The 25,446-nt window shown below is 43.3% G+C and overlaps 2 protein-coding genes across 2 annotated transcripts in view; one reads left to right on the top strand and one right to left on the bottom strand.

The window, feature by feature from the left end:
* Nucleotides 1-2,983, top strand: part of RBM12B (RNA binding motif protein 12B) — a 135,541-nt gene extending 132,558 nt beyond the window's left edge. Inside the window, exon 4 of the transcript XR_011020950.1 lies at nt 2,883-2,983. The gene's annotated coding sequence lies outside the window, so the exon portion shown is untranslated. The remainder of the gene's footprint in view (nt 1-2,882) is intronic.
* Nucleotides 2,800-25,446, bottom strand: part of CIBAR1 (CBY1 interacting BAR domain containing 1) — a 49,783-nt gene continuing 27,136 nt past the window's right edge. Inside the window, exons 6-9 of the mRNA XM_068237660.1 lie at nt 25,279-25,383; nt 7,710-7,823; nt 6,129-6,233; nt 2,800-2,924 (exon numbers count right to left, since the gene is read on the bottom strand). Of these exons, the coding sequence (XP_068093761.1) occupies nt 2,844-2,924; nt 6,129-6,233; nt 7,710-7,823; nt 25,279-25,383 (405 nt within the window). The 3' untranslated portion in view covers nt 2,800-2,843. The remainder of the gene's footprint in view (nt 2,925-6,128; nt 6,234-7,709; nt 7,824-25,278; nt 25,384-25,446) is intronic.

The raw sequence follows: 25,446 nt of genomic DNA, 5'->3' as shown, positions 1-25,446 counted from the left end.
CTCTGAATTGAGGCCACTGTATCAGAAATTGTCATTTTCAAGCATATAAAGTACACTATAGTACTGAGCATGCAGTAACATGTTCTATGTCCATTAAGTACCCAGATCTGGCTGATGGTTGCTAAACAAAGCTGCCTTCAAGCCGAGAGGCATGGGTGTACACTCTACATCTGGGGGGACTACATGGTCCAGCATGCCCAGGTGCATCACAGACAGGCTGCATCTACAAATGATTAGAGTCTCTAGACCCCAGGGTTCCCATCTACCTAGTTTTACACCATGTGGCACACAATTTGGCTATTGAGAGATCATTTCACACAAACACTCTTCAGCAATCCATTACACCAGCTGCTGTGAAAAAAACCCTCAGCCGTTTTTCTGCATACAAATGCACATAGAGTGCAGAGAAAAAAAACACACTCCGAAACAAAGATGTGTGGCCCCTGCTCCTATTTTTCTAGTGAAAAGTAATACTGTGACATGAAAGTAATTCATATATGCAGACTTGGGAGGTTTGCTTGTGGACATGAAAAAGGCGCCTGGAAAAAAAAAAAAAAAAGGGCGAGATTGCCACTAATAGAAAATCGTTAAAAATTAGCAATAGTCTACTACTGAATTCCAATTTTAAAGTATTGATAATCTTTAGCGATTCTCTTACTATGACTAAATCTAACCCTCTCACACAGAAACCTCCTACCGATGTCTAACCCTTGACCCTCTCCCAGTGGCGCCTTGCCTGGCCATCCTGCTATTACTTTGCCTCTAACACTTTAAGCCACACACCCTGAACAAGACCACATGAAGAAACAAGCAGCTGGCACTAGAGACGTCAAGCGGTGGTGTCCAACATGCCCCAATACGTGTGCTCACGGGGAGGCGGAACTTTGAACAATAGAGTAGAGAGCCAGGCATTCGGTTAAATACAGGCTTTATTAAAGGACAACTGAACTGAGAGATATATGAGGCTGCCATATTTATTTGCTCTTAAGTAATACCAGTTGCCTGTCTGTCCTGCTGATCCTCTGCCTCTAATACTTATAAGCCATAGACCCTGAACAAGGTGGCAACAGATCAGGTGTTTCTGACATTGTCAGTTCTGCCAAGATTAGCCGCATGTTTGTTTCTGGTGTGATTCAGACACTACTGCAGCCAGAGATCAGCAGGGCTGCCAGGCAGCTGGTATAGTATAAAAGGAAATACATATGGCTGCCTCCATATTCTCACTTCAGTTGTCCTTTAATCCAAAAGATCAATGACACATCAATGGACAAACATTACAGCAGTGAGGGTACACACGCGGCCTGACAGCCGTTTCGCAGACTTTCGCTTCTTCAGATGCAGAGCCGCTCTGCATTAATGCCTCTGAAGAGGCAGAGGTCCGCCCTTGATCTCTGGAATGAATTGAGCCTGGATTTTACAGAGTGCCCAGTTCTCTACTCTATTACACCCCGAACAAGCATGCAGATCTGAGGTCTGGATAGATAAGCTGCATGCTTCTTCCAGGTGTGTGGTTCACACACTACTGCAGCCAAAGATCAGCAGGATAGCCAGGGAAATGGTATTCTTTAAAAGGAAATAAATATGGCAGTCTCCGTATACCTCACTTCAGGTTCCCTTTAAGTTTTGGCACAATTCTTAAATTTGACTTACAAGTACAGAAGATCCACTGCAAGAGCTCACAATCTTAATACTGAGATAAAAACTTTTAAGGCACAATTACATTTTCCTACTCAGAATATTCACAATGTAATGTACATACCTTTTATAAAAAAAAAAAAAAAAAGACTTGAGTCAAGTTAAAGTTTTGTACATGTATCTTAATTTATGCCCGTTTTGTCAGCATGACTGGCATGTTTCGGGATGTCTGTGTCTGGCCAAACACTACTGAATTCAAGGTCTTTCTCATCTCACACAGCAATGTGTTTACAGTAGAGTATTGTATCGTATTAGCCATGGCTAACGATGTGCTTAAAATGATAAAATGAGGCACGGCACTTTCTCACAATCTTTAGAGAACACCAGGCTGTAGGTCCATCTGCTGCTGGAGAGAATTTCCTCTTCGGGCGAGTCCACACTATGCACATTGTGGAGCTTTATCAGATAATTGCACAACAATACGGTACAATGGTCTATTTACATCTGTATTGGGTCAGGTTCATGGTATAATTGGGGGGGGGGGTGCGTGTGTGTGTGCATGGTCCAATGGGTCCACTCACATCTGCATATTGGGTTCATGGTACAATGGTCCCATAATGTGTCCATTCACATCTGCATATTGGGTTCATGGTACAATGGTCCCATAATAGGTCCAATCACATCTGTGTGTGGTCAGGTTCATGGTACAATGGGTCCACTCACATCTGTGTGTTGGGTTCATGGTACAATGCTCCCATAATAGGTCCAATCACATCTGTGTGTTGGGTTCATGGTACAATGGTCCCACAATTAATCCATTCACGTACGCGTGTGTGGTCAGGTTCATGGTACAATGGTCCCAGAGTGAGTCCATTCACATCTGTGTGTGCAGTCAGGATCCATCATAATAACACGACAGGAGCTGTGCACTACTGCACAACACACATTTTACACCTGCATTTAACAAAATGAATGGCAAAGAGCTTCCGTGCATTGTGATGTGTGTTGCCAGAAGACACAAATTTTTAAATCCGTAGCAAAGTGCCGCATGCACATCACAAGGGATTCAGTGTGAGCTTACTCTTAAGCAAACCCAACTGATAACTGCAGCTAAGTTATTTGTAGAGATATACCTACATCGTGTGCACATTTATAAGTCAGCAGTTTGCAAAATTAAGGTTTAATAAAAACTCTATTATTCTGAAACATCAGTTTTCCTCTTCTGTTGACTCTTCATCGTCCTCCAGATCATCTTCCTCTTTCTTTTTCTGCCGGCTCACTGAAGATTGCTGCAATTCAGAGAAAGAACATTCAGCAGAGCATTTGGGGATTTCTTGCCTTTAACCTAAGCCAAGGCAAGGCAAGTTTAACGATACTTGCGGTGATGTTACCAGCCATTAGGCAACATCATTTAACATGAGGTGGTGAGTACATATCTGGTTAATCCAGTCAGAATCTGCATGCTTTTTCAGGGTCTATTGCATAAAGTATTAAAGGCATAGGATCAGCAGGACAACCAGGCAATTAGCATTGCTTAAAATGATATAAATATGTCAGCCTCCATATTCCTCTCACTTAAGACGTGCATTAAAGAGTAACTGTCGGGCATAAAATCAAAAATCAATTCTTTATTTGTATCTGGTAAACAAGTAATACAGATGCTAACCAGGCAATCCAAAAGTTCAAATCTCTATTACTTTTCTTGTTGATAAATGTTCATTCCCCAGTGTACCTGACTCTTATTTGGTTCCCCCCAAATTTCGGTACACAAAAAGGAAGTTGCAAGGCATACTGGGTTATCCTTTTTTGCTTCTCTACTGCCCCTCAGACTTCACTAATGCAGCCTGATTGGCTGAAGCCTCTTTCCCTCCTGTTTTCCCCTCCCACACCTCTGTTCCTCTCGGATTGGCCAATATTTCTCATTCTGAGACAAGGCACTTTCTATAGTGAAGGGTGGGCAAATCAGGCAGAGCAGAGTAAGGGAGGAAATTACATCAGGATTGGCTTCAAAATAGCCACAGTTAAAATGGGAAATGCTAAGGATTTTCTATTTTTTTATTGTAGAAAAATCACTCAAATCGAACCGTGGATAGTACAATACATATGTTATGTATTGGGCAGCACGGTGGCGTAGTGGTTAGCTCTCTCGCCTTGCAGCGCTGGGTCTCTGGTTCGATTCCTAGCCAGGGCACTATCTGCAAAGAGTTTGTATGTTCTCTCCGTGTCTGCGTGGGTTTCCTCCGGGCACTCCGGTTTCCTCCCACATTCCAAAAACATACGGATAAGTTAATTGGCTCCCCCTAAAATTGGCCCTAGACTACAGTACTTACATAATATAGACATATGGCAATGGTAGGGATTAGATTGTGAGCTCCTTTGAGGGACAGTTAGTGACAAGATATATATACACTGTACAGCGCTGCGTAATATGTCGGCGCTATATAAATACTAACTAATAATAATAATAATAATAATAATAATAATATGTAGTAGAGCAAGTATGTATCTACTTATATATGTGTTTTTTTCTGAGATAGTATGGCTGACAGCTCCTCTTTACGGAGTCTTTCACAGAGGAGGCCAACCTACGCATTTGAAAGAGATTGGAATAAAAGGCGCTCTGACTGAAGTCTGACAGAATTAGCTGCATGCTTGTTTCAGGTGTGTAATTCAGACACTGCTGAAGCCAGAAAAATCAATAGGACTTTCAGGCAACTGGCATTGTTTAAAGAGGCTCTGAAGTCTCATAAAAATCATATTTTTATATTAAAAATCTCTTTAAAATGATAGCCCTAACTAAAACGCCGCATCCCCGTGGCAGAACTCTAACTAAATCCCCCCCAAACTCCCCGGGGCACACTGCGGGGAGCGCTTCCGTGAGAGGCAGAGCTTTTGGCTGTGGCTCTGCCTCTACACGCATCTATCAGTGCGGATCGCCGCCGTTCCCCGCCCCTCTCAGTCTTGTTTCACTGAGAGGGGCGTGGGAGGCGCGGATTGACACGCATGGAGGCAGAGCTGCAGCTGAAAGCTCTGCCTCCCAGGGCAGCAAAGTCCATAACAAAGAAAGTTGTGGATTTTGCGCGGGGGGTGAGTTAGAGTTCAGCCGCGGGGATGCAGAGTTTTAGTTAGGGCAATCATGTTAAAGAGATTTTTAATATAAAAACATGATTTTTTTTATGAGACTTCAGAGTCTCTTTAAAGAGAAATAAATATGGCAGCCTCTCACTTCAGTGTGCATTGTGTTACCCTGTTTTACCACAAAGTAATGCAACGGCAATGTAAGTCAATGGGCTTAGCACAATTACCACGTCGCGCCATAATTTTCCAAATCACTGCTGAGCCAACGCAAAGTCAGCACTGTATGACTTTGGTGCCGACACAGAAGTCTTGGAGTCAATCATCCACACATGAATTTCATAGATGGGAGCGTGGTGCATTGCAGCACGCATGTGCAGACTGACAGGAATCCCAGTGATGCACATCTTGACCAGCAGGAATTACATCACTGAGCGGAAGGCAGCGCTATGCATGTGACCTTGTTGGCGCACTCTGCCACAGGGTAATTTTTTTGTGTTGAGTGGAATACAGCAAGGTGCATCATTCCTCAACGCAACATACAAAAAACAAAACAAAAAAAGAAGTGTAAAACCGGCCTCAAGAGCAGCCATGGGCTTTCGAGTCCAGATTGACACGAATTTGGAATTCTAATGAAGTTAATGACTTAAAGTGTAACTGTCGGGCATAAAATCAAAAATCAATTCTTTATTTTTATCTGGTAAACAATTAATAAGGATGCTTATCATGCAATCCAAAAGTTAAAATCTCTATTGCTTCTGTACATTGGTTAAGTCTGAGGGGAAATAAAGAAGCAAAAAAAGACAACCCAGCATGCCCTTCAACTTCCTTTTTGCGGCAACGTACCAAATGAGAGTCAGGTAAACTGGGGAATGATCATTTCTAAATAAGAAAAGTAACAGAGATTTTAACTTTTGGATTGCCTGGTTAGCATCCGTATTGTTTACCAGATAAAAATAAAGAATTGATTTTTGATTTTATGCCCGACAGTTATACTTTAAGCTGTGACCACGGGATGGGGGGGGGGGGGGGGGGTCAACTTAGCCAGAAGTCTTCGGGACGTCGGTGTTTCATTATGTGTCATAGGTATAATGAAAGCCGCCTTGCATGACTCACTACCGCGCTTCCTCTTTCAAGCTGGAAGGAGGGAGCGCGGTAGTGAGTGGTGGAACGCAGCTTTCATTATGCCTATAATGCGTAATGAAAGGCAGACGTCCCGAAGATTTCTGGGTAAGCCAACCACCCCATCGCGCTGGTCACACCTGAAGTCATTAGACTTCGAGTCCATCCGGACTCGAAAGCCCATCGCTACTCAAGGGCAACAACAGTGCCCGCCACAGTAATATATGGGAGGTAGTAAAGGGCTTACAGGATGAGTGATATATAATGATCGGAGCATGCACAGAGGTGAATCTCACCAATAAGGATGACGACAATTGTTTTGTGGATCCTGTCCTTGAATTGGCACGTACTAAATCTAGTCGAGACTGATAATCTGGTGGATGCAGTGAACTTCTAAACACCTAAAAAGAAAAATGGTCAAAATATGATTTTTATAGTCTTTATTACATAATACAGCAGTCCAACAATACAACAGGCCTTGTTAAGCAATAGAAGTAGCTGTATAAAAGGTTAGAGAAACAAACCTGCTTGAATGATGCATAAGATGCTTACTTGTAAAATTCTATACACATGGCAGCATGTGATGATATCGAGTTAAGACTGCCAAACTGCAGCGGCTACCACCCCACCCGCTGCACTAATCTAGAGGGTTGGACGAGGCATCATGTAGGTGGAGAGGACTGTGTGCATTGGTCATGATGCAGCTATTGAGATGAAGCACGTTCTTGGCACCAGCACTCCAGAGCCTGAGCTACACTATTAATTCTAGGCAGTGTGTGCGGCGTTATTTTTAGATTGTATGCTTTCCATAAAAAAAAAACCAAAAAAAAAACCTAATTTGGGCAAGTCCTGAGTAGGCCACCACTGCCCTGTACTGCTTACCTCCCACCCCTCCTCTCCCCAGCCAGGACTGTGGTATCTCTTCTATTTCCTTTTGCTATGGTGCTATGATGACAGATTAAAATTAGGGGATTTATGCTTACTAGCTTGAAGTCAGTGCTTAAAGTGTACCCGAGGCGATATGTGACATGTTGATATAAATATGTGTATGCACAGTATAAAATATTAATAACCAGGCTCTTGTATTGGTTTTATTTTGCTTCCTAAAAGAGTGAATTTCTAGGCATGAAGTGACAGCTTCTGTCTTGTCGGTATCTTGTCAGGATTATAGTAAACATACAGATAAGCAAACTACAGCTATAAAGGTTTTCCTGGCAGAATACAGCTTCTGAGGGTAGAAAAGGGTCAATAGTTCATGTATTTTAACTCTGGGACACTTAACAGGCTGCCACTGATTAGAGACAGTAAAACATTCAACCTACCTTGTAAATGTTAAAATATAAAAGAAAACCATGGGATACCTAAAAAAGTCTTTTTTAGGAGCAGGTGGATAAATATAATTGTTTATCTCATCAGATTTTCACCTCTGGTTCACTTTAGGATTCTGCCCCTGCTGATTACTGCCATATTTGTGTCAAGTATTACTGACATCACCTTTAAATGTGATCATTTTACAAACATTAATAATAAATGTTGAGGCTCGGCAGCAGACAGGATGGGTCTGAGCATAAAATCTACAAGTACAGCATCAGGACTCAGATGCAAGCAAAGAAAATGACTAGCACAGTTTTCTCCATTCAGCAATAACTTCACTGTGACAGAAGGTTCAGGATGGCAGTTCAGATTCTTGCCAAGGACCATTTGTGACTTTCAGTCACATCTACTGTATAGCTGATAAGCTGAATATCTCACCTTATACCAAATACAACATCCCAGGCTTCACAAAACAGACACTCAAACCATAATGTTACTGCTCCATGTAATTTTACATATGTATACAGTATGTGCTTATTGCTACTACAAGGATATAATCTTACCTCCAGGTCCTCCTCTTCATCAATATCTTCAATATGCTGGAAGGCTGTAGTTAGAACCTCCAGAGCTTTTGCATGGAACACCATCTCAATTGTGACAAATTCACCAAATATTTTCTATAAATAAGAGATAGAAATAAAGACGATTTCTCAAAGTAAACCTTCCACGTGCATACAACAAACTATGGCAATACTATAGAAACAAACTTGAATTTTGTCACTTCAAACTGACATACGTGATTATTTGATGTGACAATCTGTCCATAAGCATCTGCCATAGTTTTTCTATTCAACTTCTTCCATATTGTACGTGTATTGTTTTAAACATTTAAAGAGACTCACTAAAAAAAAAAAAAAAAAAAATCCCCTGGGGGGCACTCACCTCGGTAGGGGGAAGCCTCCGGATCCTATCGAGGCTTCCCCCGTCCTCCTGTGTCCCACCGCGGTCTCGCTGCAGCCCACAGAACGCACAGCTGTCAATTTGTCAGGCTGTGCAATATTTACCTTTTCTCGCTACAGCGGGGGCGCTGTTGCGGCTCTCCACTCGGAAATAGTGGAGAGCTACTACTACGCCTGCGCTGGAGCCGGGAAGGTAAATATTTACATCCTCACTGTTCGGAGGGGCACAGCGAGACCGCCATGTGACACAGGAGGATGGGGGAAGCCTCGATCGGATCCAGAGGCTTCCCCCTACCGAGGTGAGTACCCTCCAGGGGATTGTTTTTAGTTACAGATTCTCTTTAAAATGACACTGAAGCAAAAATAAACGTTAAATATAATGAATTGTATGTGTAGGAGGCATAATTAACAGAACATTAATCGCAAAGAAAAGAGTTCTTTTTTTCAGTTTTATATATTTTTTTTTTATAACACTGCATCATTCCATCATATTTGCAGCTTAGAAACCACTCTGCCTTATAAGCTATAAAAACAAAGCAGAAGTAATGACCGTTTGAGCTTTCCTGCAGTATATGTTTGTGGAGGAAATCACTAAGTCTACTATGTACGTTCTCCCAAAAATCCATAAGGGTGTCATTCCTCCACCAGGTCGCCCGATTATTTCAGCTGTGGCAGGTCCATGTGAAGCCGTTGGCAGATATTTAGATCAAAAATTACAACCGCTCGTAAGGAGGCTACCCTCTTACGTGCGAGATTCAATGGAGTGCTAAATAGAATTAATGGCTTTGTAATGGAGGAGAACTGTATATTGGCATCAATAGATGTTGAGGGGTTGTATACTTCCATTCCGAATAATATTGGACTAGAAGCCCTAGAGTACTTGCTGTTTGAGAATTTCCCACTCCATGATGAACACAATTCATACTTGGTGGACCTTATGTCCTTTGTCCTGCACAATAATTATTTCATGTTTGAGGGCAAATATTACCATTAGTTGAGGGGTACGAGCATGGGGACGGCATGTGCTCCAGCGTACGCCTGTCTACATCTTGGCGTATGGGAAGAGCAGGACGTTTATCCGAGTGGGCGGTCCCGTGGGGGTGTGTCCCTCTGGTTGCGTTACATCGATGATGTGCTCGTCGTGTGGAGGGGTGCCGCGGAAGGCTTCGCAGACTTTGTGTCAGCCTTAAATCACAATAAGCGAAATATACGCCTGACCTTTGTAACAGACCCAGAGAGGATTACCTTCCTGGATCTTGAAATAATAAAGGTAGGAAATAGGCTGACAACAAGGACGTTTCGGAAGCCAATAGCAAGTAACTTGTTACTCCACGCGGCGAGCCATCACCCGGTGTCTGTGATCGGGGGGATCCCCACGGGGCAGTTCCTTAGAATCCGGCGTAACTGCTCAGACATAGAGCAGTTTAAGCGCGAGGCAAGGGAGATGCATAAAAGGTTCAGTGAAAGAGGATACTCAGAAAGAACCCTGCGTCGGAGCTATAATCGTGCGCTCCATACTGATCGTGAATCTCTACTCCGCCCCCGTGCTCGTCCCTCCACTGGTGGTGATAGTAGAGGGTACACTAGAGTTGTCACTCAATTTAATTTGCATTGGGGTGCTTTGAATTAAGCCCTCAAGGGATGCTGGAGGGTGCTACAGTTAGACCCTAAGATAAGGGAGATTGTGGGTCCCAGGCCTTTGATTACTGCACGACGGGCCAGAAATCTACGGGACATTCTGGTCCAATCGGAACTTCCAATGAAAGAGGGTGGTACATGGCTTAATCGTGTCCCGACCCCTGTTGGAATGTTCAGGTGCGGGTCTTGTAAGGCCTGCCCCTTTGTCATGCGCACTAACAAGTTTAAACCCCAAGACCAAACTAAAGAATATAAATTGAAGAATTTCCACAATTGCAACTCAACCTGGATTATATATTTAATCATCTGTCCATGTAATAAGTATTACGTGGGGGGCGCGGCCGGAGCTCAGCGTGGATGGCAGCAGTGTGAAGAGCTCCTGATCCCAGCCAGCCAAAGCGACTTTACACAGCATGCCAGACGGGGAAATTCAATCCCAAACCCCAGCGGAGGAGGAGATGGAAGCCTCCTGCACCTCACAGCAGGATATCCAGCGTCCACAACGCATCCCCGACATGTTTAAGCGGAGAAGACCTGGGCCGCATGGAGAGCAAGATGGCGTCGGCTCCTCCGGGACGCGTAAGTCCGCATTGCCAGTACGCATGACGAACGCATCCCATAACAATAAACAGGCGGCAAGCGTACAAAATTCCGCATCCAGCCGCGGAGGGGCCTCACAAATACCCACAAAGCAGGCATCCAATGTAGCCCTTCCCCGCAGTCCATCAGCCTCAGAGTCCTCTGATTAGGGGGTACCCTCCCCCACCTTTCTTAGCCCAGCCAAATCTAAACCCAGGCTGTCAGGCCCGGCAGACTCACAGGCAGAAGCTCTCTCCCTGCTCACAGCAGTCACAGGCCACAGCAGTGCATTTGCAGAGATCCCTGACTCCAATCAGCCAGTAGACCGTGCTTTTCTTAAGGATATGATGATTGCTCTGGAAACCTCCATGTCAAACAAGATACTGACTATAGCAAATTCTATGCAACAGTTCTATGATGATCTGGGAGCTCGTGTCTCACTCACTGAAGACAGTGTCTCCATGTTAATTGAGGAACACAATAAGACTGTTACTGAGCTTGAACGCCATGATTCAGTTAATGAGGCTACGCAGCTGAAGATTGCTGACCTAGAGGACCGTAATCGCCGCTGTAATCTCAAATTCAGGGGCATCGATGAATCGATAAACAGCGCACAATTGAAAGGCTATTTGATAGAAATGGTTAGGTCAGCAGTGCCTCAGTTTTCCAGCATTGAGTACACCATAGAACGGGCTCACAGACTGCCTAAGCCCGCCTTTCTACCTGAGAGAATTCCTAGAGATACCATAGCATGCTTTCAGTTTTACCACGTTAAAGATGCCTTTTCTTCTTACATGCGCCAGAATAAACAACTCCCGGACCCATACAGCAACATCAAAGTCTTCACCGACTTGTCGCAGTTTACATTGCAAAGACGCAGGTCCCTGGCTCCTCTAACAGCCTTTCTCAGAGAGCAACAGTTACAGTATAAGTGGGGATTCCCCACTAAACTTCTACTTTCCCGTGACGGCAAAATCCACGTTATATCTACACTGGAGCAAGGAGTTTCTCTTTTGAACTCACTAGGCCTACAAGTCACTCTTGCCCAACTGGAGAAATATCGTAAACAACCATTGAACAACGCTCCCCGCTCATGGCGCTCTAATACCTAAAATGGCAGGGAAACGGTCCTTCACCGCTGCCCCACTTTAACTGTTTTCTACCCATTTTGGGACTAGTGATACGAGTATTACCCCCCCCCTCTCAGTGTGGTCCGGGTTAAGCCACTGAGAGTTTCTGGGCCTACTAGTCGTGGGACAGTTAGGAGTGATTGCCCAGAGATAATGTTAATTTTATGTCTGTTTTATATGTTTGGTTTAAGTAACTATGTTCCTGCAATCTTAGGATACTTGAGTCTCTTTTTTCATTCCACAGGAGTCCTGTCTATTCTAAAAGATAATAAGCCACTAAGTGTAAATGCTATATTCTTCATCATCACAGTTCTCTCATGCCTAGAATGTTCAATATGATAACACATAATGTCCAGGGGTTAAATGAGCCAGTCAAACGTAGAAAAGCATTCCAACATTATCAGAGCCTGAAGGCCTCAGTCTTGTTTTTACAAGAGACGCATTTCATTAACTCTAAACCACCCACTTTTTCACCGGGCATATAATAGGGCCTATTATGCCTCATTTACCAAAAAAGCCAGAGGAGTTGCAATAGTGTTCCATAATTCAGTCTCATTCACACACATTGACTCTTTCATGGACCCGGAAGGCAGAATTTTAATTCTCAAGGGTATTCTTGAGGGTAAAGCTGTCACACTGATCAATTGTTATGCTCCCAATGCCTCTAAAACTGCCTTCTTACAACTTTTATCATCCCAACTGGATAGACTGTCCTCAACACACTTGATAGTTGCAGGAGACTTCAACGCGGTAGCTAATCCACTTCTGGATAGATCGGTTCAATCCCCTTTCGCACAAACTTTTCCGAGAAGACTCACTAGCTTCCTTTCTAAAACTAAAGTTATAGATATATGGAGAGCCCATAACATCGGCTGTAGGCAATATACCTTTTTTTCTCACCCTCGTCAGTCTTATGCCCGCTTAGACTACATTTACTTGTCCCCAATAATTGCCTCTAACTCTACCTCCTCTGATATTATTACTTGTGGTTGGTCTGACCATCATATGGTTCAGTCCATCTTGACTGGTTTCGGTATACCCTTCAATCCCGGCAACTGGAGACTCAACGACTCTTTTGGCTGAGGATTCAGATAGACTCGCTGTGATGGGAGAGTTGGAGGAATATTTTTTATTTAACAATGAGGATAACACCTCCCCTATTCTAAGATGGGCAGCACATAAACCAGTTCTGAGAGGTATCTTTATGGCAAAAGCAGCACGAGCAAAGAAACTAAAATCACAAAGAATTCAGGCATTAACCGCCGAGCTAGACTTACTATATAAACGGCATTATGGCACAACAACTAGAGAAATTTTACATGAAATTAATCTGAAAAGAACCGAATTAAACTCTATACTAGATAACTCTCATGCTAAAGCGTTGAAGTTCTCCAAAGCAAAGTTCCTCTTACGAGGCAATAACCCTTCTACTCAGTTTGCACGTAAATTAAACCAATACTATAAACCCCCACATGTTTATAAATTAAAAAGCCCTGGAGGCAGAGAGGAGGTACTACCTCCTAAAGTCTTAAAAATATTTGAGGACTATTATAAAAATTTGCTAGGAACCGAAATATCATCTAACAATACGGAACTTAAAGCATGGTTGGATACTTTGCAGTTGCCCTCCCTCTGACCAGATCAGCTGCAAACTCTTAATGCCCCGATCACCCCCATAGAAGTATTAGCTTCAATTAAGTTGCTTAAATCCTCTACAGCTCCGGGCCCGGACGGATTTTCACCCTTATATTATAAAAAATTTGCTGATACACTATTGCACCCTCTGACCTCAATGTTTAATGCTGTTCTCCAAGGTGAAAAACTCCCCCCAGATATGCTATTGGCCAATATGACCCTGCTCCCTAAACCGGATACTGATCACTCTACCCCGGCAGGATTCAGACCTATATCTATCCTCAACAATGATATCAAACTTTTTGCTAAAATTCTAGCTTCTAGATTAGGCTCTATGGTGCAAGATCTTGTCGCTCCCACTCAAACTGGATTCATCCCAGGTAGGCAAGGCTCTGATAATGTTAGGTTAGCTGTTAACATATTACAGGATGCTGAACTTAAAAACTCTAAATTTATGATGTTGGGTTTAGACATTAGTAAGGCATTCGATTCAGTGGGTTGGCAGTATCTGACCGCTGCTTTGGAAGGCTTTGGTCTATCTGGCCCTATAATTACAGCGGTTTCAGCATTGTATGACTCCCCATCTACAGTGATCCGCATCCCTGGTGCATCATCTGCTCCTGTTCAGCTCAAACGTGGAACCCGTCAGGGTTGCCCTCTCTCCCCATTGCTATTCGCTCTCGCTTTAGAGCCTCTGGCGGTGGCGATTAGACGACATCCTGACATCCATGGTTATGGAATTGACAATATCAAATTAACTCTGTATGCTGACGATGCTCTCCTGTTCTTGACTAGACTTATAACAACCATGCCTAACTTATTCCAACTATTAGATAAGTTCGCCCAATTTTCTGGCCTTAAAGAGAATCTGTATTGTTAAAATCGCACAAAAGTAAACATACCAGTGCGTTAGGGGACATCTCCTATTCCCCTCTGTCACAATTTCGCCGCTCCCCGCCGCATTAAAAGTGGTTAAAAACAGCTTTAAAAAGTTTGTTTATAAACAAACAAAATGGCCACCAAAACAGGAAGTAGGTTGATGTACAGTATGTCCACACATAGAAAATACATCCATACACAAGCAGGCTGTATACAGCCTTCCTTTTGAATCTCAAGAGATCATTTGTGTGTTTCTTTCCCCCCTGAGGGGGGAGTGCATAGCAGAACCACAACACTGAAGAACTTGGCAGCCTTCCAGACACAGGCTGACAAGTCTGACAAGGGAAAGATACATTGATTTATTACAGAGACTGTGATAGTACAAAGTGCTGCAGTAAGCCAGAACACATTAGAATAGCTTTTGGAACTTGTAGGATGATAAAAAACAGGATGCAATTTTTGTTACGGAGTCTCTTTAAGGTAAATCCCGCTAAATCCACAGCCCTCCCGATTAATCTTTATCCACATACAATTAAATGGTTAGACTCTACTTACGGGTTCAAATGGAGTAAAACGAAATTTAAATACTTAGGAGTCTTTCTTACACCCAACTATGGGGATCTATACGGAACTAACTTCTCACATACGGTCAATAATATTACTCAACTTCTGAAAACATGGTCCTCATTTAAGGTTTCATGGCTAGGTAGATGTGTAGCATGTAAAATGATTATTCTCCCCAAATTGTTATATTTGTTTCGCATGCTCCCAATAACTATAACTAAAAAATCGTTATCTAGCTTACAGTCACAAATTAATAAATTTATTTGGGACAGCAAACCAGCTAGAATTCGAGCACAAGTCCTGTACAGACCCCCTTTACAGGGTGGTATCGGTCTACCCAGCCTATGACATTATTACTTAGCCTCTAAGCTCAGTCAAATCTTAGATTGGGGAATAAATTCTAACCCTCCCACCTGGTATCAATTTGAATCTACTACAATCTTCCCATTTTACCTATCTACATTGGTCACGGTTGTAACTAAAAGAGACATATCAACTCTTGCTAGCAAGAACAGGATTGTTTCGTCACTGACTAAGCTATGGTTCTCGATTGCCTCATCATATAAGCTTATGACCTTTCCCTCCTCCAGGATCTCAATTTTTGGTAATCCCCGCTTTATTCCGGCTTTTAGAAACCCACAGTTGTTTTCCTGGTGGAGGGATAAAGGCCGTTCAACTGCCAATAAATTTTGGATTAGAGTTGTTCCAATTACATTTAATATGCACAGATTTAGTCAAGATGCCCCCCCAGAGGAGGTATTTCGGTTTTGTCAGATAAAACATTACTTCTCCTCCATCTTTTCTTCACCCCCAGAGTTTGAACCCACAATGTTTGAATCACTCTATTTTGGATTTTCACGACAAAAAGGATTAATCTCATCCCTATATGCCCAGTTGATAGGTTGTGAGAATAAACTAATATATATGAGAGCTTGGGAGCGCGACTTAGGAACTCAATTTGAGCCATCAGATTGGTCTTATATCCGAACCGCTGTCTCTGGTGTAGTCAAATCTAATATGGTCAAGGACACGGCACTCAAGATCTTGTTTCGCTGGTATTACACCCCGGCTAAAATTCACAAAATTTATCCCTCAGTTCCATCGACTTGTTTTAGAGGATGTGGAATGGAAGGAACGATACTGCATGTCTTTTGGGACTGCCCCAGAGCTCAGCGGTTCTGGGACTCATGGAAATCCATGATCCGAGAGGTGTTTGGCTTTCCGGTTTCGTTATCTGCCTCCCAGGCCCTGTTATATACTTTTAATGATGATGTGCCAGGTAGATTTAGGCCTTTATATAGATACATGCTACTAGCCGCTCAGTGGTCAATAGCCTTCAAATGGAAAACCACAGATCTAGAGTTATCACTAGTTACCCAACGTCTAGACCTAATGATGATAATGGATCGGATTTATTTTTATAGCATTGAGAATATGACAAGATTTGATCTCATTTGGGAACCCTGGAAAACATATAGGAGTGCTTAATTTCCCTCGGACATATGTGTTTATTCATTATAGTATGATGTACAGGATTGAAATTATTCAGGACTCTTGATACCAGACACCTTAAGCAGGAATGTATCTGGATTGCTCGTTCCTTTTTTTTTTTTTTTTTCCTGTCTCTTGCTTTTATGTATGTTGTTCTTTTTTTTCTTTTTTTTTTTTTCCTTTTAGCTTGACGTATGTGTTAGAGGGAGCAATATATTTTTACACTAAGATCAGATAGGATGGACTGACCCCTGGGATCTCAGAAGGAGGTTCCAGGTACCCCATTTCCCAGGCCGGACGGCCCAACTATCTGTGCTATGTCCTTCAGATGCTCCCCCATATATTTATTTTATTTTTTTTCTTGTCTTCTAGTTGGTATGTTAATACCCTATGTTTTATTTGTTCTGCTTTTAAAAGCTTTGTATAATTGTTGATCTGATCAATAAAGCTTGTTAATATAAAAATAAGTATTACGTGGGCATGACGACACGAGCTTTCAAGACTAGACTCCTTGAGCATCTTGGTAACATCACCAGCGGAGAGAATAAGTCACCAATTGCAGAACACTTCCAGGAAGTACACAATAGCTTGATTGTCGGACTTAGGGCAATGTGTATAGATAACCTGGAAGCTTCGACACAAAAAGAGTGAACAGAAGCAATGTTGTTGCAACGGGAGGCAATGTGGATGTACCGATTAAGATCGAGGCACCCGCAAGGCCTAAATGTGGATTTCTCCCTTAGGAGTTACCTATAGATCCTTGTAGATCTTACTCCCTGGAGTTCTCATTTATGTACTCACTCTACAATGGTGGTGTTTGCAAAGGAAAGATGCACTAAAAGCAGTGAAGGTGTTAGTGTTGGGGTGATGAACCCAGACAGGTTGGGTCTGTCCTCAATGTGGAGAGTTAAATTTTAAAACACATGATGCATTGGTCCTCAACAACCTGTCTTCTCCCCTCTACAACCACGCCCCCCCTTCCCCCCCTTCCCTCCCCTTTATTCACCCCTCCCCCGCCTTTTTTCTGGCCTACCGATGACACAAAAAACTGTAAAGTGCATAGATAGACAATGATTGAATAGATCTGTGTAAATTGTGTCCCTGGAGGGGATTTTATAGTGAGCACCCAGCGAGTTTTGTTGGGGATTGCCTCGCTTTGCTGCTTACCTCCACCAGTTGATTTGCTGTGCCGTTTGTGATAATGCTGCAGCGGAACAGTTAAGCTTGGTTAGGGTTCCTTGCCCGGACAAATATGTCAGTAACACCTTTGGTAACCAGCGTGCAACGGGAGGAGCTAGAGGGATATTTATTCTCAGCCCCCCGTAAGCAAGCCACGCCCTGATGAAGACCGGAAGTACCGGTCGAAACTAGTCGGCTTAACTGCGTCTTGCTGCCTCTCGGACTTGCCACGAGTCCCTCTCCGGGTCTCCCAGCATATGGATTGCGACATAGCCGGATGGTAGAAGTGGATAGGCTCGCCTGCCTGCCCGTATGTTTTACCCACAAGCCTGATGTGAAGCTGCAAAACCGGATCCTCATTTGCTATTGGATGATGGATGTACGGGGGCGGTGTGCGCTCCTGTGCCCGGAGATTTAAAATCATCAAGCAGCTGGCAGTGTGGGCATGCTCTACGGATCGGGGATTGGAATCCTATTTGCTGTGAGTGTTGCCCGAAGAGAGGTGACCAAATGTGCGGACTACACAGGGGCCCCTGATGTATGCATCTGTAAGGATGGGATCTCTTTATCCCCAGGAATTGGTCTAGGACTGTGGAGTCGTGAGTATGCTTAAGCCCTGACAAATTGCAGCTTGGGAGACGGAACTGCTTTGCATGTGCTTGCGTACATCTATGCTTTACCAACTTATAAGCTCTATTGCATGGTACAGGACTTGATGCAATGCACGTTACTGACATCAACCTCCAATGTTTTGAGCCCAATGTGACTCTACCTGGGTGTTTATAAAGTCTATGCTAACTCTCCTTTATGCCCTCAGGTTGGCCAGTGTGTGTGTCAGCACAATATGTGGTGAGTCTGGTGGGCGCCCCGACGTTTATGTGGACAACAGCGCTGTTGGTTTTAAATCCTGTCTTGCACACTGTTTTTATGCTTTGATGAGTCACATAACTGATAAATTACTACCTTTTTTCACGGCAACTAGGTCACGGCTCACTAATTGATGTACAATTGTGGCGGTTGGGTTGAAAGTAAGGTCTCTCCCCCTCCCTCGTCCCCCCTTTGACACTGCAGTAAAACCTTCTCTTAAAGCTGTTTCTTGGCTGTTTAAGTGCTTCAGAAAACAGGACAGAGGAGCTCATTTTAAGTTTTTAACTCTTCCTGTAACTGGAAAACAATATGAGACTTTTCTTTGCTGATTATCTATTTCTTAGCTGTACTACACATACAATTCATTATCTCATAAGTAAATTTTCGCTTCAGGTTTGCTTTAGACTAGCAGTATAAAGGATTAAGAGCGGTTATACAAAAAGCCACACTAACAGCCACCAATGGCCGGAAGCACTCGCCACCCTGCATGATACCCAGAGGTACCAGCCTCTAGATCAGGGGTAGGGAACCTATGGCTCGGGAGCAAGATCTGGCTCACTGACAAATCAGTCAGGGTTGATTCACTTAGGTGTACTGCTCAAGCAGCGCAGCTTAGTGTGGCAGCGCAAATAAAATTAGGCACGCTACTGCTGTAGCATGCACTACCAACTTACTCAAACTACCCCAAAACGAATGGCTGCTCCAATTGTCCCGTTCTAGACCCTTTCAGGTCCAGAGACTTTGTAGGAAGAGATCCCCGCACTTTAGCCCAATTGGCTGCCTGCCAAGCGACAGGCAGCCTATTGGGCCAATCAAAGTGCAGGGATCTCGTCCTACAAAGTGAATCAACTCCCAAGTCAGCTGGCTAATTGTACAAGCTGTTAGTGGGTATTTCTCCTGGCTCTCAGGGAAATTGCTGATGTTGATGAAACTCGAGAAGCTGAAGACGTGTCTGACACTTCCACTGCCCAGCGGATCAACTGTATACACATCACCATGGCAACAGGGATGTGAGCCCTGCTGTCCCAGTTTGAAACATATTGTATGGATCTCACGGAATTACATTTTAAAATATGTTGCGTTTCTGGCTCTCAGACAAAAAGGTTCCTGACCCTAGGTCTAGATGGAGCTACCAAGTAAAAACAGATAATTGAAGTCAGTGGAAAGTAGAGTTGGCGTTTAAATTCAGCACCACCTCCTTCAGAGCCCAAACATGCATTCAGCAGGATAGGGTTTGTTTCATTTAAGCCCCACACTTCCTCCTTCCAGTTTGGAAGGAGGAAATGGAGGAAATATTGTAATGAAATGCACCCAGCCCTGCTGTTATGTTCTGAATGCCTGCATTCGGGTTCCGAATCAGGTGGTGCCGAATTTGAACACCAACACAGTCTCACCTTGCTACTCAGCAGCAGATGGCACGGCCTGAGAGGATCAGTGGTGGGCCAGTATACCAGGTAAACAGCAGAGATGCCATTCTTAACAAGACTTTGGCTTTACAGCCAAATATATTAGCTCCATTATTTTTCAAATACCAGTAAATATTTACTGACTAAGCACTTAAAGGGGTTCTTCCACGAATGAGGAAAAAAATAAAGTGGTATATGCATAAACTATTAAACATCCTTGTAAAATAGTGTAACAAGTTTTTTTTAAAAAAATGAATGGTTTCATCAATATAACATGTATTGTAAATAGTGACAGATGACGGCTGGGAGGCTAATCCATTTGTTAGGGGTGTTTTTTTTTTTTTTTTTTTACTTTCTTTTCACAACCATACCTGCTGCCTACATAGTTTTCAGTGGTATAACCCACTTCTAGCAGGAATCTCCGTTATAACCCTAATAGCTGAGCTGCTGAATATATGTTTACATTGTTGCTAGGCAACCAGACCCTGGTGCAGAGACTCCTTTTGTGAAAAGGGTCATAAGCAGCTGGGAGAATCAGTCCCATCTACACCATGATTATTTGTCAGATTCGAATCAATTTGATTCGATTCATTGATATGATTTGATTCAATCTGACATGTCTGATTCATGATTCAATTCAATTAGATTCAAATTGAATCGAATCATGAATCGGACATGTCAGATTGAATCAAATCAAATCAATGAATCGAATCAAATTGAATCAAATCTGACAAAGAATCATATGGTGTAGATGGGACTGATTCTCCCAGCTGCTTATGACTCTTCACAAAAGGAGTCTCTGTACCAGGGTCTGGTTGCCTAGCAACAATGTAAACACATTCAGCAGCTCAGCTATTAGGGTTAAAAAGGCTATTTCTGCTAGAAGTGGGTTATACCACTGAAAACTATGTAGGCAGCAGTTATGGTTGTAAAAGAAAGTAAAGAAAAAACACCCCTAGCAAATGGATTAGCCCCCCAGTCCTTCATAGGTCACTATTTACAATACATCTTATATTGATGAAACCATTCATTTAACCTCCTTGCCGGTTTTCCCGACCTGAGCTCGGGGTAGAAAAAAGCAGCTGCTATCGGTGATCCCGAGCTCAGGTCGGGGTAGGCATTGCAGAGCTTTAACTGTAGTTGTGGAGTCCCGCGCGCGATCTCGCTGCGCAGCGGGACTCCAGCCTCTCTCCCCGGCAGTGTGGGGTCTTTCCCTGGCCGCCGGGATCCCCCATGTCCCCGCTATTCTTCCGGGGACCCGGCAGCCAGTTGGAGCAGCGCAGCCGTGGTGGTGGCAGCAGAGCGGTGGTGGCAGCGTGACGTCATCGGGGGCGGGGCTAACATTGAAAACGAACTTCTCTATATTAGAGAAATATAGAGAAGTTCGTTTATATGTATATTAGCGCCATCTTGTGGGCAAAGATAAAACTGCAGCCCAGGAGCCCAGGAAGGTATTTTTTTTTTTATTTTGCTGCAGATCTCCCTGCCAGAATGATTTTTTTCAGGTTTTAGGGTCTGAAAGAGTGAAAAAAAATTGCACCGCTTTTAGACCCTAAAATCTGGAAAGAATCAGACTGCCAAGGAGGTAAAAAAAAAAAACAACTTAACACTATTTTAGAAGGATGTTTAATAGGTTATGCATAAATCACTTTATTTTTTCCCTCATTCGCGGAAGAACCCCTTGTGACGCCGTCGATATGACATATCGAATGCGTCATGGAGTTACCAATGCTAGTTCTTCGCAAACCACCCAAACTGACAGTTTTTGGTTTAAATACACTTTTTTTTCCCTTCACCAAAGGACTGGAGAAATCTTTTCATGGTCAGTTAATTAGCCTCCTGTGAAAAGATTCTCTACCAGCACAGGGACCCCCAACCAGGCAGAAAGAGGGAAATCTCACACCTCCACTGCCTAACCCAGACTTGGTGGCTCCTCAGCTCCGTACATGAAAAGAGCAGCCACAGGAGGTCCTGCTAACATCCTGCAGAAGCCACTTAGAGACTACAGCTGGCTTTCTCAGTCACTAGTAGGAAACCTATCTGTGACCTCACAAATATGAAATCCATCTTTTATCATAAAGATGACTTTCCAAATAGGCAACGGCCTTAAGAACCCGCTCATTCTGAAATTCGGAACCAACCACATGATTGGATGTTTCTGAATTCAAGGTAAGCCCTGCCAAAGCAGAGATATGCATTTTGGGGTCACCGTTCACTCTAAACCCCCCAAGTTTGGTATCAACGTTCTTGATAAATTCTGACAAACCTAAAAATGTTATTAGATTTAACATAACTTGTACGGTTTGCAGATGAGCACACTTATCATGATTCAGGTAAATTCTTGCCTCTATAAGAGGGGCAGAGACCTCCTGCTGCAAAGAGGTGTGTGATCCACGCCCCCTAACCCCTCCTTGCTGGAGTGGGGGCTATAACCAGACAGAGCCCAGAAAGCTCTGAGTCCTTTACCTTCAATCTGATGCCTAGTAACATCCTGGCAGCCTGCAGGGACACGGGCCAACCTCCATCTTTGAACTTTCTAACAAAGGCCTGTTGGCCGCATGGCAACCGCCATTTTGGGACTTTCGCCAAAGACTTGCGATTGCTGCATGGACTACCAATAACGGTATTTGAACTGTGTATATTCAGACATTCTGTTTCTCTTCCTCTCTTCTCTCTGTCCAATCAATCTGTTCTAAAATAAGCTGTGTGTATGTAGTTTAGAAATAAACTAACGATTTTATCGTTCAGTTGTGTGCCTTTTCTGGTCATCTGATTGCTGCTATAACGAATCTGCCCTCTGAAGAGTCAGTCATACTACCGCATTGTTTTATGATTTGCTTATAAATTGTTGATTTGCTAGCTAGGTTGTAAATAACCGTTTCTTCCTTCTAGGATTAGCTAGTACCAGATTTCCTGTGCGAAATCGATAACCTTCGTTTCTCGATTGTAAATACAATTCGGGATTGCATCATATAGGGACCCAGTAACCTTTCTTTAACGTCACATTGCTCACAGTCTTTAAGCCGTCGGAAGTGATTATTCCCCGAACGGTGACTTGAGCGTGTTGAACGTGATTGGGCTGGCTACCGTATTATGATAGCGCGGGAGTCTCTTTCCTCCCTGAACTTGAGAGAGTGGTGGCAGTTTACTTTATTTACCCGATTTCCAGCGCGAAATCGATATTTTTAGTTTACCGATTGTATATACAATCAGAATTGTACATGTATGGGCACCTCCAACCAATCTTAACCGTTTACTACGCACACAGTGAATTTGCCTCCAGCAGTCTCTAGTGCATGAGACCTGCATGGCAACAGTGGCCTAGTAATACGGGATTGGTGGAGGTTTGTCCCATTACATATTGTCGGCAGCTGCGCGACCACTCTTTATTGTCAGTCTGTTCACCGTACTTCCTGCGTATGCTAATGGGAGCAGATTAGACGGGATTGGCACGCTCTGTCGCCTCTTTCTTCTTCCCTCTGACGATCCAGCAACTGGTCTCGTTGTCCGTCTGCGCCCGTACTTCCTGCGTACGCTAACGGGAGCAGATCTCGACGGGATCGCGGGGCTGGATTGTCACACCCCTAAGGACAACTGAAATGAGAAGAATATGGAGGCTGCCATATTTATTTCCTTTTAAACAATACCAGTTGCCTGGCAGCCTTGCTGATCTATTTGGCTGTAGTAGTAGAATTAACACCAGAAACAAGCATGCAGCTAATCTCATTAGATGTGACAAATGTCAGAAACACCGGATCAGGGTCTATGGCTAAAAGTGTTAAAGGCAGAGGATCAGCAGGATAGCCAGGCAACCGGTATTGTTTAAAAGGAAATAAATATGTCAGCCTCCATATCCCTCTCGCTTCAATGGTCCTAAAAACACATATTGGGGTCAATTCATAAAAGGCTGTGCAAAAAAAAGAATCTGGTCAGAAAAATACCGCATTCTGTATTTTAGACTTGTGTGCCTATTCATAAACATTTTTACAGGTGCGGTAGAAGTGCGCTAAATTACCGAAGCCAATTGACAAAAACCTTTGCGTAACAGGAGAGCAGTGTGGAGTGTCTCTGTTACAAGCTGAAATTTCCAATACAAGGATCGCACACACGTCGGTAGGTAGGCTGGTGCTGGACCCCCAGGCAATGTGCAAGTCATTTTCATGAAGGAGTCCGCACACAAACCGTAGAAGCAATAAACGTGAAGTATTTATTCTCCCATCACATACATGTGCAGACACGGTCTGACCTGCTTAGGTCGACGCACGTTTCGGGGCCACGCAGGGTCCCCTTTGTCAAGACAGATAGCAGATAAGACATACACCTGCTATCTGTCTTGACAAAGGGGACCCTGCGTGGCCCCGAAACGTGCGTCGACCTAAGCAGGTCAGACCGTGTCTGCACATGTATGTGATGGGAGAATAAATACTTCACGTTTATTGCTTCTACGGTATGTGTGCGGACTCCTTCATGAAAATTATCTGTTACAAGCTGTTCCGTGCAGTAAGGGCATTGCGAGGCATCCCAACAGCCCTTTAAATGTACATGTTTTGTTATACTGCTTCTGCTTGCTCTTAATCGGTCTATTAGTCTTTCATTACATTCTATTTAAATTGCCACAGCTTAGATTAACTTCCAAGAAACTTCAAACATGCCATGCTTAGGTGTTTTTCCCCACTAGCTCCTACATATCTTTAACAGGTACCCAAGAGGTTGAACAGCCACACAGTCTAAGGTATTCAGGGGATGCCTGTTTTGTTCCAATCTCACTCTGCTGCTGCTTGGGGGGGATGAAAAGTTTGTCCTGCCGGCAAAGGCTGCAGGTCCAATCAGCACATCAGCCAGGACTTGCAGGAGAACAGGGGTTGTTTCTATTGGCTCCCTGCTCCTGTCAGTGACAGCCATCACTGCTTCTGCTTGTGAGTCACGCTCCCAGCACAGTCTTCTGGCACAGGTACTGCATTATTTTCACCACTTCAAAGCAGACATATTGCTTTGTGGCTTTACTGCTTCTAGTAAGCTTTATGAATTGACATTTACTGACATGTGTTGAGGTATTTACTGCACAAGTCGGTAATTTACCTCACTGCTCAGTAATTTCAGTTTTTCATGCGGTAACAGCCTTTATGAGTTGACATTTTCCTAAGTGCTCCGTCAAATCAGCTGTTTTCTGCATTACCAAATGTGGTAATGCTGTATGAATCAACTCCATTGAGGTAAAAATTAAAGGACAACTGAAGTGAGAGGTATATGAAGGCTGCCATATTTATTTACTTTTAAGCAATACCAGTTGCCTGGCATCCTTGTTGATCATCTACCTCTAATACTTTTAGCCATACCCCTGAACAAGCAACAAGCAGCAGATCAGAGGTTTCTGACATTGGCCTCAATTCACTAAGCTTATCTCCTGTGTTTCTATAGTTATTGCCATGGTGATAAGGCGTGTAGTATTCAGGAAAGATTTTACCTCAGGCAAAATGTGTGGAGGTAAGTTTTCTCTTGCCTTATCTCCAGCATGATCTTAGTGAATTGAGGCCAATGTCACATCTGACGAGCAAGCTGCATGCTTGTTTCTGGTGTAATTCAGACACTACCTTAGACAAGTAGATCAGCAGGACTGCCATGCAACTGGTATTGTTTAAAATAATATAAATATGGCAGTCTCCATATTCTTCTCACTTGAGTTGTCTTTTAAATGTATTGCTTGAAAATCACAATTTCATCTTCACAAAAGTTGGCACATCTCAGACAGGAGGAGGATGCAATATGACATTCTCTTCTCTGTAGCTTGGAGAATACTAAACTTGCCTTTATATCTTTTATTTTCTGTTTTTCAAAACTGTCAATAGTTTCCTCGAGTTGGCGACTTATTCGAGCAGCATCCATGGTGGCTCTTTGTAGTTCTGTTTCAGCCTTCAAAGCAAAAAAAAGTGAAGTAGGTTGAAATGTTTCTAAATAAAAAAAATAAGCTTTGAG

Source organism: Hyperolius riggenbachi, chromosome 5, assembly GCF_040937935.1.
Source record: "Hyperolius riggenbachi isolate aHypRig1 chromosome 5, aHypRig1.pri, whole genome shotgun sequence".
Classification (NCBI taxonomy): Eukaryota; Metazoa; Chordata; class Amphibia; order Anura; family Hyperoliidae; genus Hyperolius; species Hyperolius riggenbachi.
The sequence above is the reverse complement of the archived record's forward strand: the minus strand, read 5'-3'. Positions and strand labels throughout refer to the sequence as shown.